At 37.2% G+C, this 17,208-nt stretch overlaps 4 protein-coding genes across 5 annotated transcripts; 2 read left to right on the top strand and 2 right to left on the bottom strand.

The window, feature by feature from the left end:
* Positions 1-4,853: 4,853 nt before the first annotated feature.
* On the top strand, positions 4,854-5,942 carry LOC108370527 (homeobox protein NK7.1; the record flags this gene model as incomplete). Its single annotated transcript, XM_017625858.1, has 1 exon — positions 4,854-5,942. A coding segment is annotated over one exon (1,071 nt), but the record flags the coding sequence as incomplete, so codon positions are not given.
* A 1,208-nt stretch (positions 5,943-7,150) lies between these two features.
* On the bottom strand, positions 7,151-13,536 carry LOC108370526 (uncharacterized). Its single transcript, XM_017625857.1, has 14 exons — positions 13,277-13,536; positions 12,852-13,200; positions 12,579-12,795; positions 12,319-12,513; positions 12,000-12,266; positions 10,510-10,592; positions 10,324-10,388; positions 10,134-10,271; positions 8,693-8,905; positions 8,357-8,625; positions 8,154-8,271; positions 7,743-8,086; positions 7,472-7,675; positions 7,151-7,392 (listed from the first exon to the last, which is right to left on the bottom strand). Exons 1-14 carry the CDS (start codon positions 13,335-13,337, stop codon positions 7,168-7,170), a joined length of 2,748 nt encoding a protein of 915 aa, XP_017481346.1. The 5' UTR covers positions 13,338-13,536; the 3' UTR covers positions 7,151-7,167.
* On the bottom strand, positions 9,992-10,609 carry ATPsynE (ATP synthase, subunit E). 2 transcript variants are annotated; one of them, XM_017625860.1, is made up of 2 exons: positions 10,510-10,609; positions 9,992-10,388 (listed from the first exon to the last, which is right to left on the bottom strand). In XM_017625860.1, exon 2 carries the CDS (start codon positions 10,336-10,338, stop codon positions 10,093-10,095), a length of 246 nt encoding a protein of 81 aa, XP_017481349.1. In that variant the 5' UTR covers positions 10,339-10,388; positions 10,510-10,609; the 3' UTR covers positions 9,992-10,092. The 2 variants fall into 2 exon arrangements, with proteins under 2 accessions (XP_017481349.1, XP_017481350.1); XM_017625861.1 differs by having other exon boundaries at positions 9,992-10,401; positions 10,510-10,595.
* Positions 10,806-11,830, top strand: LOC108370528 (RWD domain-containing protein 1). The gene is made up of 2 exons (XM_017625859.1): positions 10,806-11,038; positions 11,099-11,830. Exons 1-2 carry the CDS (start codon positions 10,963-10,965, stop codon positions 11,758-11,760), a joined length of 738 nt encoding a protein of 245 aa, XP_017481348.1. The 5' UTR covers positions 10,806-10,962; the 3' UTR covers positions 11,761-11,830.
* Positions 13,537-17,208: the final 3,672 nt, after the last annotated feature.

The raw sequence follows: 17,208 nt of genomic DNA, 5'->3' as shown, positions 1-17,208 counted from the left end.
TTAGGCATTTTTATTGCCAATTGAAAACATTTTTTGTAAATGTATAATGTAAACAACAAGAAAAATGCATGAAGAGCAAATGGTATTGCTACATATTTGAATAGACTCAATTTGTAGTAAATATATAGACATTTTGGTGTGTGCAGTTAGCAAGAAGATTGACTATATATGTATGTATGTACGCACTTAACTGCCCATTTTAGTTTCACCCATTCGCCAATGCATAGCTCGTGGCACTTATCTTAATCGTTTCGGTTGGTTGTGCATCCAAATGAAATAAATAAAAGCCTCGAAGCTTCGTCTTCTTACTTACATTGAACTCAGTCAGTGTAAACTATTTAGTAGAACAAATCATATTCTTAGTTACTTGCATACATGCATACATATTTTTTTTTTTTTTGGTGTTCTCATTTAAGTTAAACGATGTAGGAAATTAGGAAATTTTTCACTATTATTTGCCTTCCTTTTCCTAAATTCTAAGTGAGATTAAATGTAGTCGAAATGTCATACATATTTATGTACATACACACATAAAATCAAAACACCTACACAATATTTTTCTTGTGTGGAAAAATTAGGCAACCCCATTAGAGATATGCCCACGAAAAACATTTCACTCATAATCCATCTTCATCAATCGCGCAAGCCATCGAACAAAATCATCAATCGTTTTCCTCTTTGGCTAAGAGTGGGTGGGTGGGTGTGTGTGGGTGTGGGGTTATGTTGTAATTGGCCAGAAATATACATACGTTAAATGTAAACAAAATAATTGCCAGAAAGCTAAAGCGCAATCAATGTCTAACTAAGAGCTTGTGATGAGCCACAAAATTTCAGTGTTCGACATTTCTTTGCCACCACAAACAAACTGGGCGAGAGGAAGTCGGTACACAAATTGCTTTAGTATGAAATGAAAATGATGAGTTATTAATAAACATCAACTCACCGAAGAACATTAAATGCTAATTATCTTTACACACCCTCTTAAATTTAAAGCAAAATCACGAATTAATGCGAGCAAAAAGTAGAATATGAATATATAGGTGTGCATGTGTGTAGAAAAACATTGAACGGTTGTGCCCATGAGAAAAAGATGCGCACTGAGCTTGGCGGAATTTTTCACTTATACCCAGGTTTTTTCTAAGTTTTGTTAATTTAATTTTATTTTTGAAACATCTCCGATTTAGATAAATTGAAATCTTACTCTGTTATCAAAGCAGCGCTTTTTGATTAATAATCGACAAATATCGATAACAATACTGCTACATTTATCGATTACGGTAAATATCGATGCATTTATTAATGGTGGCAGATAGGTAAGATAACGAAACAATGCGACCAGTAGGTCTACATATTGTACCCTCAACTCTTAAAAACACCTCAGCCCGCCCTAGAGACTCCATAATTTTTAGAATAGATCCCGGGATCCAGAGATGTCCTATGCTCCTCTCCCTTCTGCATGAAACAGCCACACACTGGTGTAATGGAATCTTCTTGGATAATCTACAATGGCCCGTCAAAAACCTGCAATGATTCTTAGGTTCTCCTTAGGGAGGTCCTGTATTATTTCAGATTGTACTCTCCTGTTAAGCTTTTGAATTGACGAAGTCACATAGTATTGTACTTTAGTGGGCTCGCCTGGATGTATCCTGCCATGATACAGGTACTTCAGGTCGCCTTACTATGTATTTCAACCTTTTTTTTGAAAACCACTACTTTATGCGTTCCGTCAGTGTTCCTGGATGGCAAAGCATTACCTTTGCCAAAGTCCTCTCTCGCAAAATTAAGCAGAGTCCGCTTTGCAGCTTATTAACTAAATTCTCGATAATTCAGTATTTATTAAACTGATTCAAAAAAAATTACGAATTTTTTTTCAAACCTCTTCAATACCTCCGGGGGTGTCAAAAGGTACCTGTAAAAAGCGCAACCCTTAATATTAAGTTTAAAAGGTCGCGCAACACGGATTTCTATTTTCCATATCAGTATGTGCATAAAATATCTAAAAAAAAAATTGTTTTCAACTTTGGAATTTGTTTTCTCTTCTTTGAATTATCGTACTGAAAAGTGCGGTACATATTTTCGTAGGAAATGAGACGCTCTACAAAAAGCGTCTCTGATCATCTTTTGATAAACCTACTGATTTAATGCGTATTCGATCTTAAAATTAAATGTATGTCATTATTACAGTTTCTTCTCCTATTTTAGGTAAAATAATTCAAATTATCATTAAATAGTGAAAAAAGTATAAAAAAAAACTTCCAAACATAACTCAAGGATTTTAATTAATATTTCCTCGAAATAGGGTTTTTTTTACTAAAATTAATTTGCAAACTTTACAATTTCAATTTTTAAATGATTTTTTTTTTTTGATAGTTGAAAATAACTTGAATTATTTTACCTAAAATAGGAGAAAAAGTTGTAATAATGACATAAACAACAACAACCAAAAAGTAAATTTAACAACTTTAAGTTTGAATTGTTGTTAAACCAGTAGGTTTATCAAAAAAATATGAGAGACTTTTTTGTAGAACATCTAATTTGTTTCTAAGTTATTTGTATGGAAAATAGAAATCCGCAACGCGCGACCTTTTAAACTTAATATTAAGGCTTGCGCTTTTAACGGATATCTTTTGATTGTTTCTCGTTGATTGTCGTTAATAGCTTGGCGGAAATGTCGTGTCTAGCAGTTGTACGATGTAGGTCTGCCTGCACGTTGTACGATTTAGAGATGCCTGCAGACGTGCCTTGCGGGTGACTCTTCTTCCAACAAGTGTGTATATGTTCGGATGCTTCGTACGGTATCAATCGAGCAGAAATTTAGGCATCTCGTTGCCTCTGCCTTGCGGAGTGCGGTGTTCTGACAAGTCGAAAGCTTCGCCGACTGCGTCCTCCTATTCTCCGCTGATCAAACAGGCGCGGTGTAATTAAGAATCGGCCGATTATATTGCCAACTACGTTTCTTAGGGTTTTCTGTGCACTTCAAGAAGCCCATATTGATTTTTGACATTCTTCAGGCCGACGAGTATTTGAGATTGAGATTTACATGTTTAGACCCTCTCATCTCACGTCACATTGGTTTTCATTTAATTGCAGCACTTTACTTGAATTTTTCATTTCTGCGCAGTTCTTAATTTTTTTCTTTTTATTTCTTTTATTTTCTCGCCCATAATTTTCCACACGAATGTTTTTCTTGACAGATTTTATTTCCTAACACATTCATACACACATGTATCAATGCTGTATGTTCGTGTGTCAACAGGAAATGCTCATCACTTTCAGGTATAACATCTCATACAATTTTGAATTTAGCTTCGTGGTTCATCATTCATTCTTTGTTTATTTATACTTTTTTACTTTACACTGCTGTTTTACAAGCTACTTATTCAGATATTTGGCAGGCGCTGAAGAAGACTTTTTATAATTTATTGTGCTTTTTTGCTTAGTTACTTGTTTTTCATATGAAAAAATGTTCGCACATTTGTAAAATATTTGGGTTATGAAAATACCTAGGCATGAAATATGTATGGCTAGAGGTGTTAAGTATTTCAAAGTATATTTGTATTTATGTACATATATATTTAAATACTTCTTGTTAAAATGTGTAAAAACTTCCGATTTTATTGTAAGAGAACTTGTCTGAAATAACTCGGACTTCCAGGAATCAGGCCTTCCTTAGGCGGATTTACTAATGCTTACTGTATAGGTCAGTGACGATCTCCGCGAGTTCATAGTCTTCAAAAATCTTTCAAAAAGCTTCTCTCACAAAATACGTTTCAAGCTCGGAACACTTTGACAACAGCAAGCGACAAGCAGCATCTGTCAAATTTTAAATACACACGTTCTTACGGACACAATTATTTTGACGACAGCACGACATCTTGGCTGCAGGACTGCAATTGTCGACGTCGCCAAATTAAATCTATTTCTAATTTTGCCGGCGACAATGAGTAGATGTAGTGCTGCAAAATTAAATTGTCGCAAAATTAATCACATATTCTTCATTGTTCATGTTTTTCTTATTTACTTAAATAAAAATACACAATTTGTGAAATAAATATACCAAAATGTCAAACTTTAAAATCAGCTGTTTGCTATGTCGCTGAGGTCTTCAAAATGTTTAAGAAGCTGGCTTCAAGGCGACATTTGTCGACAAAATGATGTCGCTGTCGGTACGTCGTGAAGTTGCAGTCGTCAAAGTGTTCCGAGCTTCAGTCGCTACTGATATAGAACAATGACGACCACAGAAAGCTTTCACCCTGAGCGTCCGTATAAAATATTTAGAAAGCTTTAAAAAGCTTATCCTGCGGTATATATTTTCATCGAGACTGTCACTATTATCGAAAGCTTTAACTGTTTTGGTCGCAATAAGGAAAGAATAGCTACTTATAGTCAAAACTTGTATTTTCTATATTCTAAACATTATTAAATATGTACATAAACTATATATGTACATTAGACCACATCAACAAAAAAAAACAATCCTGCAATGCGACATGGACAAGACTCAAATCTTAGCGTGTGGTATAGTAATGATCCTCCATGAATCTCACCTCTCTATGAGAATCGTAAGAGGTCCCGCGTCGAGCTTTTAGTTTTCCCATAGGAATTACACGTAAGAAAATGAGTTATTTCCTTTTGCGGTCAATATAATTTTCTGAGATCAATGAAAACGCTTGAAACTGAAAGAATTCGTTGATCACATGCCATTTAAGTATTATGCAGACTCAGATTATATAAATTGCTAAATTATCCTATTTTAATCCATTGTCCTAGTTGGGTCAAATCTAGTATATACCAAAACATACATATGTATATGTTTAGCTAATCCTAATTTTCTTTCTTTCTATTTCCTTTAGGTGAAAATCTGGTTCCAAAATCGTAGAACAAAGTGGAAGAAACAGGATAACATTTCCAATTCCGAGGTCGGCGAACACAAGACCACAAACCCTTCAAAAAATGCACCTGAAAACAACGGTAAAACCCAGAGCAGCACCGCATCAACGAGTTCCAGTGCTACTGCTGCAACAACAGCAATGGAAACGTTTGGAAAAAAATCGCAGCACCACCACAACAACAATACAAATAACAGCGCCTCAAACATTGGAGGCAGCAATGAAAAGCATCGCACCACAGCCACGACCGAATTAAGCGCCAAATTGACTGCAAAACAAGCGACCAAAATCAAAAAACAACTAAATGCGCTACTGGAGAAAACCGCAAAAAATTCAACGGCAGCGAGTGTCAACAGCAACAGCGCAGCACTGGTCAACGGTGGAGGAGGCGACAGCGTAACAACACCGAAAACTGCAGGTACCAGTGGGAAGTCGAGCAACAAAAACGTAGAGAATGCACAACAACATCCGCATAATCACCAACAACAACAACAGCACAACCATCACCCCCACCACCACCATCGTGTTGGCCATCACTCGCATTCGCATGCTCTTCATCGACAACACGCCATCCCGCTGACTGTTGAGCCTGCCGCACCGTTGGAGCAGACAGAGAAACTCGAAATCAAATTAGAGGAATCGCCGCAGCATCGGGAACTGCAATTAAGCCTGTTGCGCGCTGCCAGCAATCATAGTCCACTGCACTTTAGCGACATGGATTTCGAAAGCAAATTGGCCGCCTCGAAAATATCGAATGCGCTACTCAGTGCCAAATTGAATGTGGATAGAACGGATGCAGCTGGAAGACGAAATGGTAGTAGCCTCGAGAAAGAGTTGCAAAAAGCAACGAGTACAGCAGCAAAGACAAGCGAAGAAAACCAGCTAAAGGTGGAGAAAGAAAGTGGGGCAGATATGGCAAAAGAAGAGATGGTGATGGAGCAGGAAACAGATGTAAAGTCGCCAATTATCGATGAACATGATTACGAAGAGCATGAGGAGGACAAGGATGCAGAGATGCGCGATGTTGAAAATTAAAAAGGAAGATTTTGTGAAGCGAACTTCCAGTCAAATTGAACTGTGCCAAAAATTAAATAGAACACAAAAATGAACAAAATATACTTTTTCTTGAATTTAAGTAAATGTGTATGTATGTAACTGGCTTACAGAACAAACTGTGGGCGCAGGAAAGAAGCTCAATTAATGAATGGATAGATTAGTACCTTAAGTTAAACTGAATAATGTTGTACGTACACGGATGTGCATACATAGTATGTATTACATACATACATAGATGTGTAAGAGTTAAGATAAACAAACATTGAACAATCGAATTAAACTTAAATATATAGTTTTGCTAATATTTTTGCTTATTGTAAAGTAGATGTGTAAACATGTACACACATACTTGTACATAGTATATCATTTTCCCATTTCGCTGCAGTTAATCAACTTAGGTAAGTGTTAAGGAACGCTCAATTGTTGCTTAAGTGTTGCCATAAATGCGCTTAAAAAAGTAAAACATACAAATTTATCTTAATTATTATGTAATTGTAAATATAATATCTAACTAAACTATACACACGAAATTCGAATATGAACACTATAGAAATGCAAGTACATACTATTGAAGATATTGAAGAGGGAAAATTAAAGTAAAAGAAATCGATGTTAACTTTGGTGTAATGTGATAAATGAAAATATGTAAAAGAATTAGGAATACAAAAAAATTTAATGTATACGAAAAAGCTGCAGGAGCATATCGCACCCTTAATCAAAAACAGTCACAAATGAAAATTTTTCAAACTTGACTTATATGCATTAAACAATTCACAGACCATACATCTAAGCCTGCTATAATTTCTTCTTCACCACCTTCTTTATGTGCCTGTTTTTGATTTAGGGTGTGATATGTGTGTATGGCAATTTGCATGTACGTATTTATGAACCTACAGGCAGCAGCAACAACACAATTCTTACCCAAGCCGAACTTTGCTTACGTGGGAGTTCATTTTCAATTTATTGGATAAAAATAAAATAAAAAATAGTTTGTAACACACACAGTTGTGTGTGCAATTGTACGTGTTTACAAATATTGAATGTATTAAATTACATTATTCAAACTTTAACTATTTATTGAATGTACAAAACATGAGCATTATAAGCTTAACAATAACTATGCGAATAACAAAATTACATAAGCGAAAGGGCAAATAAATATATTAATTAAATACAAATTTTAAGTCTTACTTACAAGCGCATTTGGATGATTGTACTTTGACTATACAGGAACATCGACCACGCCACCGGCAGTTATTAAAAACTCAGCCACTTCATTTGGTGTATCTGGCGAGTATACAATTTCGAACCGGCGTATTGTAAATAAATCATCATTGATTTTTACTTCTTTCGGCACTTTGGATAGTTTTATGCGTGTTCGCCCTAAATGAGCCCAAGCTAAACCCAAGCATGGTGTTTCTTTTGCGGCATCACTCGCAGTGGCGACCTAAAGATTTGATTACAAATTCAAAGTAATTGACAATAATTATTTGATCAGCATACATATTAATTAGGTATGTACATACTTGATTCACACAAACCACCGCACAATTATATTTATCAGCGTAGTGCAGCAGGTGGTTGGCTAGGTTGCGCATGTCACGCGCACGTTTAATGTAGTTGTTGTAAGTGCGAAAAATTGCTGCCACTGAGTCTATTATAATAAGGCCAATGCTTACTGATTCCATTAAATTTGCCAATCGCGCGCCCACACACTGCAATAGGTCATCCTGTGGCATCGAGTGAAAGAGAGAATTGAAAAAGGTATAAAAGCATTTAGATATCCACTGCTCTTACCGCTTCTAGTACATGTTCTATGAAAATATTTCCCATATAGTTGGTTTGGTTTTCGGGAAAACGCTTTTCAAATACTTTGGCCAATTGAAACAGACGCTTTGAAGGAAATGCGTCTTCAGTGCAAACGAAGGCAACTGCTTTGCCCAAACCGCCAAGGTGTATAGGTAGTTGTACCGTCAAAGATAATTGCAGAAGCAATTGTGTTTTTCCAACACCCGAAGCCCCGCAAATTTCTGTTATACCACGCGTTACGATACCGCCTCGTAAACAGTTATCCAAAGCGGAACAGCCTGTAGTTAAATGCGACCATTTTGTCGATAAGGGCGAGTGCAGTAAAACCGATGCTACAGCGAAATTATGTAATTGACAAATCAAATTTGAGAAGTGTTATGTACATGGTAAATAGCTTACCAGGTTGGGCAACGACTTTGGCAGCTGCTTCCTTGAGCACACGTATATCCGCTTCCGGACAANATGGCATCGAGAGAAAGAGAGAATTGAAACAGGTATAAAAGCATTTAGTTATCCACTGCTCTTACCGCTTCTAGTACATGTTCTATGAAAATATTTCCCATATAGTTGGTTTGGTTTTCGGGAAAACGCTTTTCAAATACTTTGGCCAATTGAAACAGACGCTTTGAAGGAAATGCGTCTTCAGTGCAAACGAAGGCAACTGCTTTGCCCAAACCGCCAAGGTGTATAGGTAGTTGTACCGTCAAAGATAATTGCAGAAGCAATTGTGTTTTTCCAACACCCGAAGCCCCGCAAATTTCTGTTATACCACGCGTTACGATACCGCCTCGTAAACAGTTATCCAAAGCGGAACAGCCTGTAGTTAAATGCGACCATTTTGTCGATAAGGGCGAGTGCAGTAAAACCGATGCTACAGCGAAATTATGTAATTGACAAATCAAATTTGAGAAGTGTTATGTACATGGTAAATAGCTTACCAGGTTGGGCAACGACTTTGGCAGCTGCTTCCTTGAGCACACGTATATCCGCTTCCGGACAATCCTGAAAAAGTTTTGACTTGGTGAAGGGCCCTGGCGTTGCATACTGCACAGGCTGCTTAACTTGGTTGTTGCTTTTTTTGGTACCTCCTACTGCATTAAAACCACCAAAAAGCGAGCAGTTCGCCATGCTACATGTATTAATTAATTTTTCTCCAAATAAATTAGGCGAAATATACTTTACAGTTTTATTGATCCAACAATTTTCACTCAAAACTGCAATTTCGCGGGATTTCAACCAGCAGGTTGTTGAGTATCAGAACGCTGCCAGACTAGTTTTTAAATGTATTTGCATAATTATTTATTCCTACATTTCGAAAAGATGTGGCAATACTAAGCTGGAACTTGACTGCATGATTGCAATCAGCTGTGGATATCTTATTGGAAACGAATTTGACAAGTAGTTGCGGGTTTTCTGATTAGAGCATTCTCTTAATTAATAAAACTGCATAACTGCAATTGAGATATTTGATGTAACTAACGCAACACAAAAGTAAAGAAAAATGAACTCTCTCAATAACGGATGACTAAATATTTAATTAAAATATACTGAAATTGCTGTTTTTAGACCACGATAGCAAGTTAGACTATCATACGCCGTCTCCTAGTTTCATTTAAACAGTACTTATCCGCAGTTGTGGCTATAGCAATAATAATAGATTGGCGCTTACACAAATGTTAGTGTTTGGCCGAGCTTCTCCTCCGAATTGTGGCGTGCGCCTTGATGTTGTCACACAAAGCGGAGGGACCTACAGTTTTACGCCGACTCCGAACGGCGATTGTATTTTTATGAGAAGCTGTTTTTCATGGCAGATAACACTCGGAGGTTTGCCATTGCCTGCCGAGGGACGACCGCTGTTAAGAAAAAAACTTTTTTCTATATTTTTTTATAGCAATAACAAAGTCCTAAATCATCCCATTATTAAATTTTAAAACCTCATTAAAATGGTGACATATTTTGTACGCTCATCTACCAAGCAAAATTTCTACAGAACTCTAAAATATTAAATGGATTCTTATTTGAGTGTACAATGGTGTTACGTAGCTAAATCTAGATATTCCTGGGATGATAAACGAAGTACCTTTCACAAATAGTTCACCGACGATTTCTTTAAATCCATCACATACACCATACATATATTTCAAAAATCCGTCTGTTTTAAATAAGAATTAATAAACACCGTTCGCAATACTGCGAAATATAAGCCTTCAATGTCACGATTTCCAAAAATTGGCATGCACAATCAATTGATGTCATTACATATTTTGTTTATTAACTTCGCATCATTTCGATTGTGGTGAGCATAATCTATACTGTAAATCCTTCGGGTGGAAATGGTTTATTTCTTTGGAGTTGGCTTGGAGAGTTCCGCCAGAGCACGAGCTTCCGCATCAGCCGCACGTTTCTTCTCTTCGGCCAATTTAGCATCGCGCACCTCCTTTTGTTGTGCTTCGATTTCGCGCACCTTTGCTTCCTTCTTTGATAATCTGTTTTGATGGAAAGCACCATAGCCTACGCCTACAAGTAGTAAAGACCACCGGCCGAATTTAATCAATGGCGATACACGTACTGGAGCTTGGGACATTGTGATGAGTTAGTACTGCGTTATGTAATTTGCGTTCAACCACCAAAAATCTGCAACGGAAACGGATTTGAATGCTTACATTTGTCTTTAAATCGCATCGCATTTGTGGAGTTTTGTTACAAAGGAAATTCTGAAATTCTGTATTTAAATATTAATTTATAGAAAAATTACCTCTTCACGGGGCTATCGAAATCTTCTAGCAGCCAACAATTCCAACCGAAAATCGTAACCTCAAAGTTGACAAATAGTGACAACTGGAAATGTCAAATAAGGGTAAAGAAAGTGCGTAATTTTCGAGGTATTGCCATATCTGAGTATGGCTAATTCCATAAAAGTTAATTTCCTTTTTTAATTTTATAACCTTCCCGGTAATAATTTCAAGCAATGTACCAAAACTTATGTAATTAAACATTTTAAAAAATTAAGAACCCAATATAAAATTTGCTCATCAACAGGGCTTTAGCTCGTGAAGAATCAGCACAACTTTGGAAAATATGGCAAGGCAATGTGATGTAAACTAACCTTAAAATAAACAGCTGCAACGTCAATGCACTTATTTCCAATTTTGTTTGTAAAATAACTTGTCCGATTCATTCAGTAGAGTGCTCCTTAAAATTAGCAAAAATGAGCAGAAATCATAAGGAAGATCAATCAAATGAAATTGAAGCGCTGGAGTCTATATATTACAGTGAAATGGAAGGTCTATTGATTAAATTTCAATAAGGTTTTGCAATACTAATTTTGTTTTTGTTTTGGACAGTGCTAGAGACGGATCCTTTTCACAAATTCAGCATCACCATTGGCACAGAGCAGTATAACGCTGAAGAAGAATCGAGTGGAATGGCTTGCAAATTGGTATTTACATATACGCCCTCTTACCCGGATCAGGCGCCCGATGTGTCTATAGAAGACCCTGTAAATATGGAAGAACTTTACGAAACGAAATTATTGGAGCACCTAAAAAATATTATTGATGAAAATATTGGAATGGAAATGATATTTTCACTAGTGAGTAGCGCGCAAGAGTGGTTGAATGAACGTTGGGACGATTACAAATTGCATGAGGAAGAGGAACGCGCTCGCAAACTTTATGAATCGGAAGAGGCTGAGCGAAAGAAATTCGAAGGTACACGCGTTACTGTCGAGTCATTCCTCAAATGGAGGACAGAGTTTGAGGAAAGCACAGGTATAGCAGCGAAACGGGAAAAGAACAGTGACAGCAAAAAATTGACCGGCAGGGAATTGTTCATGCGTGACACTACACTCAACGAGTCCGATATTAAATTCTTGCTTGAAGCTGGCGAATCAATTGAAAATGTCAAAATCGACGAAACCCTATTTCAGGATATCGGCGATTTGGAGTTGGGTGACGATGACGACTCAGATGATGAAGACTGGGTGCCCGGCGCCGATGATGATTAAATATAATTGTTAAAGGTACCTTATGGTCATATTTCGAAGAAAATAAAATACAATTTAATACATTGGCTTACTCATCTATTAAACGGTTTAATGCGGTTTCTGAATAGGTATGTAAATGAAAAATCAACATTCAATAAACTCGAATACATGTAAATGCCTACATATTTAGCGGAAGTTTTTTGGCAAAAATAACTTTAAAGAATATGTTCCAGGAGTCAAGATGAATCGAAATATTTCTAGTCCAAATGGTTTTTGTTATCACTTATATCCGTGAGTCTGATGCCAGTATTCACCGTTTCAATATCATCCAAATTGAAACCATCGTCAGATTCGGAGCTCTTTCTTTGATTGGAAGCAATGATTTTATTTTCATTTGGCTTTAGCACAGGTGGCAATTTTTCGCGTGGGAAATCCAATTTCGGCCATGAACCAGGTTCCGCTTTTGGCATAGTAATCTCCACCTTGGTGCCATACATATGGGCTGTAGTTTTACTGACATCAATTATCTGAAATTTGTTCATGTTAGAGAGAATACACAACACAACATAATACACTTACCCCACGCAATTCCAGTTCCAAATCGAACTGTGCGTCTTCCTGTTCAGGAAATACAAGGTTCACATGTAATCGTATTGGATTCACTTCGACTTTACTAAGCCTGTAATGATACTTTTTGGCATAAATGGATACAATTACATGGGTAGGAGTTTGATGCCAATCGTAGCGACAATTTACTACTTGCTTGTCGTCATCCTGAAGTAAATAAAGGGAAAAAAGTTGTGTACTAAGTTTATGCCAGCTCCAAGTTGCGTAATTACCTCTTTGAACCATTTATGTTCACCGGATGCACAGCCTATTTGCGCTATAAATGCAGCAAAATCACTTGTTTTGCGTTGACAGCACGACCAATATTTCATTCCTTCGTGGAAAATAGGAACACCAGGATGATAAACGCACTCGCCATGATCAGCCGCAGTTCCAGTAAACGAGCATGTGCAGCCTTTATTTTTACAAGAAGTACCTATGGGGATGGCGCTAAAGAAGGAAACAATTAAAAATGTGCAATGTGCAAGGTTTCAATTATTTTATACCCAGAGTCCGTGGTGGCTTCGCTAGCAACGCCAACTTTCACTTTCAGTGTATCTATGGCATCTCTTAATGCTTGAGCGACAGTTGGTTGTACAACAATCATTGGAGTTTCAATGGGTGGTCGATCCATTGACTCCTTAATAGGCGATCGCACTTCTATAACTTCATTTTTGTCATCATCGTTCCTTTCGGGTTTCTCCGGCTCAGGCGGTTTGATATTCGAATGCTTTGAGAGCGTGCAGCCTTTGATGCTCAAAAATTCTGTAAAATCTACAGATTTTTTATTGCAGCATGACCAACCTTTGTAGGCGTCATGGAAGTAAGGAGCTCCGGGATGATGACGACAGGATTCTGTGAGAATGTTGCATACAAAAAAAAACTCATATATTTTCTTCCTTTCCAGAATGTTCCTGCTAAAAATATTCACCGTCTGAATTTTTTTCTGGGTCAAACGTTTGTCCGCAGCCACGATTATAGCAATGTTGCATTTTTGTTGTTTTCTTGGTTTTACAAATAAGTTGTAATTGATTGAAGATGTTTTGTTTTGTAATAAAATTGTTCTTCAATTGGCGTTTTTATGTGCAAAAATTTTGATATATTCCATAAACTGTGAAGCAAAATTTCAAAGTTCTGAAATGTCAGCTGGATAAATCAACATATGGTCAATCAGTGATACCAGATTGTGAGTAATTTCCATATTTGAGTGACATTTTGCAGCAAAAATTATAAAAAAGGACATTATAAATACAAAAGGGATTTTCTTTTAACACAATAATCGATGCATAATTGATCAGTATTAAAGAATAAACGGCACTATTAACCCATTTTTCCACGTCATCCTGAATTAATTTGTTCGGTTCCCCAATAACGATCGCCATTCACCCCATTCCCACGGGCACATTCTTAACATGATACAATGATGTCATGGTAGAAAAAAGAAACCATGATTCAATAATGAAAGGTTTTGTAGGAAAAACTTTCTCTCACCCTAATTTTATCAATGACACTCCCTCCTTACTTCTAAAAACAAATACAGTGATATTTCTTTTCCAATTTTCTTTGCAAATATTAGGAACATTTTTAAATTTTTAGTAGTGAAATTTTTACTTATTAAATTTGAAGAAATGTTCCACTAGGCAAACGGAATGGTCACTATGCAAACGAAGTTCACTGCCAAAGATTACCTTGGCAGGAGTTTTACTCGTGGTTCCATGCATTGCTGACCGGTATCCCATCAGGAACAAGGGTATGCGGGCATCCCAATCTTTCTGATTCTTGTCAACGACCTTCCGCAAATGCTCTCCCAGGGTTCGGTGTTGAACCGTTCCACCATGCCATCTAATTGGGGATAAAGAGCCGTTGTTCGAGTTTTTCGGATACCCAGTATATGGCACGACTCTTGGAACACCTCCGATTCAAAATTTCTTCCCTGGTCAGAGTGTAGCTCTATAGGTACAGGAGCGTTGCATAATCCAAAAGAAATCACCGTGAATTGCCAAAGACCATCTCCAACTCTGAAAGCTGTCTTCTCCTTGTCCTCGTCATATACCTCCACTTGCCAATAACCGGTGTTAAGGTAGAGTTTTGAGAACAACTTTGTTCCAGTCAACGAGTCTAGAATATCTTCGATCCTGGGAAATGGATAGCTGTCCTCCTTCGTCACATCATTTAGTTTCCTGTAGTCTACGCAGAACCGCTTTTGACCATCCTTCTTTTTCACAAGTACTACCGGCGAACTGCATGGACTCTCTGATAGTTCAATCACACCGCTCTCGCTCATTTCTTTTATAATCAGGCTTACAGCGCCACGTTTGGCAAGTGGAACACTTCGAGGAGCTTGACGGATTGGCCTTGCATCGCCAGTTTCACAACGTGGGTTTGTTGCTATCCTTGTTGAATATGTTGGAGTATCTGCGGAGAAGTTTCCTAGAATTGTGTTGGTATTTTCCTTCCAACCCTTCCGACTGACCAAATCAAATCGAATGATCTAAAGTGATGCGCCCGTATCCGTTGGTGCTCGCTCATGTCCGTGCACATATCCACCAACAGTAACGTTGCTCGCTTTTCTGCCAATTCGCGAGACGGAGATTATGGGGCATTCAATTGCGGGAATCAGCGCGCGCCCCTTTCTGCTGGCTCGTTTTAGTTTAACGACTGATTGGAGTTGGGTTTGTCTCCTTCAGCTCTGCGTTTTCGTCCTGCAGAATTACTGAGCCCAAAGGAACTTGCGCTGTCTCCACTTGCACTCGGGTTTTGTCTATTTAGGAGTATTGCCGTTTCACGTGACTGAGCATACGAGATGGTTTCAGCAAATGTTGGCTTTGGATTTGCATACGTCTCTCGCTTTGTATGTCTCGCATTCCGTTGATGAACCTTTGGATTTTTACCCTTTCGAGGTGCTCACCAACCTCTCGATCTCTAAGGCGAATTCCCGTAGAGTCCCGTTGGCTTTTTGGCAGCGATTCTTCAACTTCATCTGGTACATCTGTCTCCTGTGCTCGCTACAATAACGCCTTTCCACTGCACCCATTAACGCTTCGTAACTGTTCCTTTCACAGTCAGGAATAGTTTGCAAGATTTCCGCTGCAGGTACTTTTAATGCAACGAACAGCTCAGCGGATTTATCCTCCATGTTCCAATAATTTGCTGTATCTGTCTTTTCGAACTAAAGCTGAAAGACCTGGAAAGGAATTGTGCCGTCAAAGGGCGATTGGGATCAAATTGTCAAAGAACGTTAAACTACAGGCTTCTAAATTGATTCACCAGGGGGTGACCAATCAAAGTTTGAGCTCTATGACCTAAAAGCATCCCAACTGCTCGAACCCTCATTTATTTTCCATGCAAATAGAGGTTCGATTAATATTTAGGGAGTGTGAAGAAATCATTTTTCTTTTAGGAATTTGCATTTTGTGAATTTGGTGCCTGTGCCAATTACGGTGTCCCCTGTAATAAAACAGTAATATTATTTTGTAAAAAAAACTCTATATAAAAAGTTATACTTTGGGTTTATTAAAGTAATATATATTTACCTATTTCTTGCTTACAGTGTTTGTCAAATAAAGGATGTAATTAGGTAACTTAACAACTTTTTTAAGGACAATTTTGATTATAATACTTTAAATTGCAAACTCAAGTTTGCGTTTTCCTTTTGCGAGTCTCTCTATTATCCTTTCAGTGTCAATTTTAATATCTAAGTGTACGTGTAAAGGTACTGGACCTATCAGTCTTTCTTCATTCATAGTACTACGCAACCATGTTTTTAAGAGACGAATGGTTGAAAAACTTCTTTCTGAAATAGCGTTACTAGCTGGAAGCGTGGTCAGAATGTGGAGAAATTAGTTAATCAACGGAAAACCATATTCGTCGCATTTACTAAGCACTTCTGCTGCTAATTTTGGGAATGGCCTTTCGCTTACCTTATTTGTCCATTGATCTGGCCACACTTTAAACTCTCCTTCCAAATTGATAGCGACTTTTTTTAAACAAATTCTTATCGCGTTAGAAAGCACTATATTTTCGTATAGCGTAATATATTCCCAATTTAATTTAATATTATTAAGTGGGCATTCTGCTATAGTTCATCCCTTTAATCACGTCGTACATCGGGGTAATTCTGATTAAGCCGGGACTTATTTTTTTATTTTAACCGTTAAGAACAGTACTGAATGGTTATGGAAATGCTTTTAATTTTTATTATATATTTTTCGAGTCATTAAAAATTTTTCCAATAGGCATAAAAATTTCTGGTTACACAGTTGAAAGTGAAATTTTTTACGTTCACCGCGGAAATGGATAAAAATAGTACCAGAAAGCTCCATTCGACATATCTCAGGAGCCAGTTTGAAACCGCCCTATCTCAGAATTTGATTGAAGAATGCCCTATCGCCCCTCCCCTGTATCCGCCACTGGTCTGAACTGCATTACTTTTTTAGATTCGTGGAAATTATGCTCAATAAATCCTATATTTAAGTCTGGCGACAGCAATGATAATTGCAATTATAGACCCATAGTTAAACAAAGCGCCCTGACAAAGATGTTATATAGGTAATAATTACAAAAGTATCAGATTTATACATACATATGTATGTATATATATACGTTCATACATAAGTACATAGATACAAAATCATGGCGTTCACGAATATGACCCAGTTTTAAATAAATTAATATCTTCATATGTACATATGTGCGTATGTATGTATGTATGTATGTCCATACGCTAGTACATATAGCTACATACATATATGTATATATGTATGTATGGATATTAAAATACACAAAACTAATCATATCTCAACACCATTTAGTTAATTCAGCATTAAATGTTTTCGCTGCAGGCAAATCGCTCGTCATTGATCT

Source organism: Rhagoletis zephyria, unplaced genomic scaffold (assembly GCF_001687245.7).
Source record: "Rhagoletis zephyria isolate East Lansing unplaced genomic scaffold, Rhagoletis_zephyria_1.1 Rzeph_scaffold_04296, whole genome shotgun sequence".
In the NCBI taxonomy this organism is placed as follows: domain Eukaryota; kingdom Metazoa; phylum Arthropoda; class Insecta; order Diptera; family Tephritidae; genus Rhagoletis; species Rhagoletis zephyria.
This window is presented reverse-complemented; position numbering and strand designations above follow the sequence as displayed.

What these genes read in the sequence shown, in the direction of transcription:
- LOC108370528 (XM_017625859.1), top strand. Translation starts at nt 10,963, where the DNA reads ATGAGCAGAAATCATAAGGAAGATCAATCAAATGAAATTGAAGCGCTG. An exon ending in ATATTACAGTGAAATGGAAG is followed by an intron (nt 11,039 to 11,098) that starts GTCTATTGATTA and finishes TGTTTTGGACAG; the next exon opens with TGCTAGAGACGGATCCTTTT.
- ATPsynE (XM_017625860.1), bottom strand. Translation starts at nt 10,338, where the DNA reads ATGTCCCAAGCTCCAGTACGTGTATCGCCATTGATTAAATTCGGCCGG.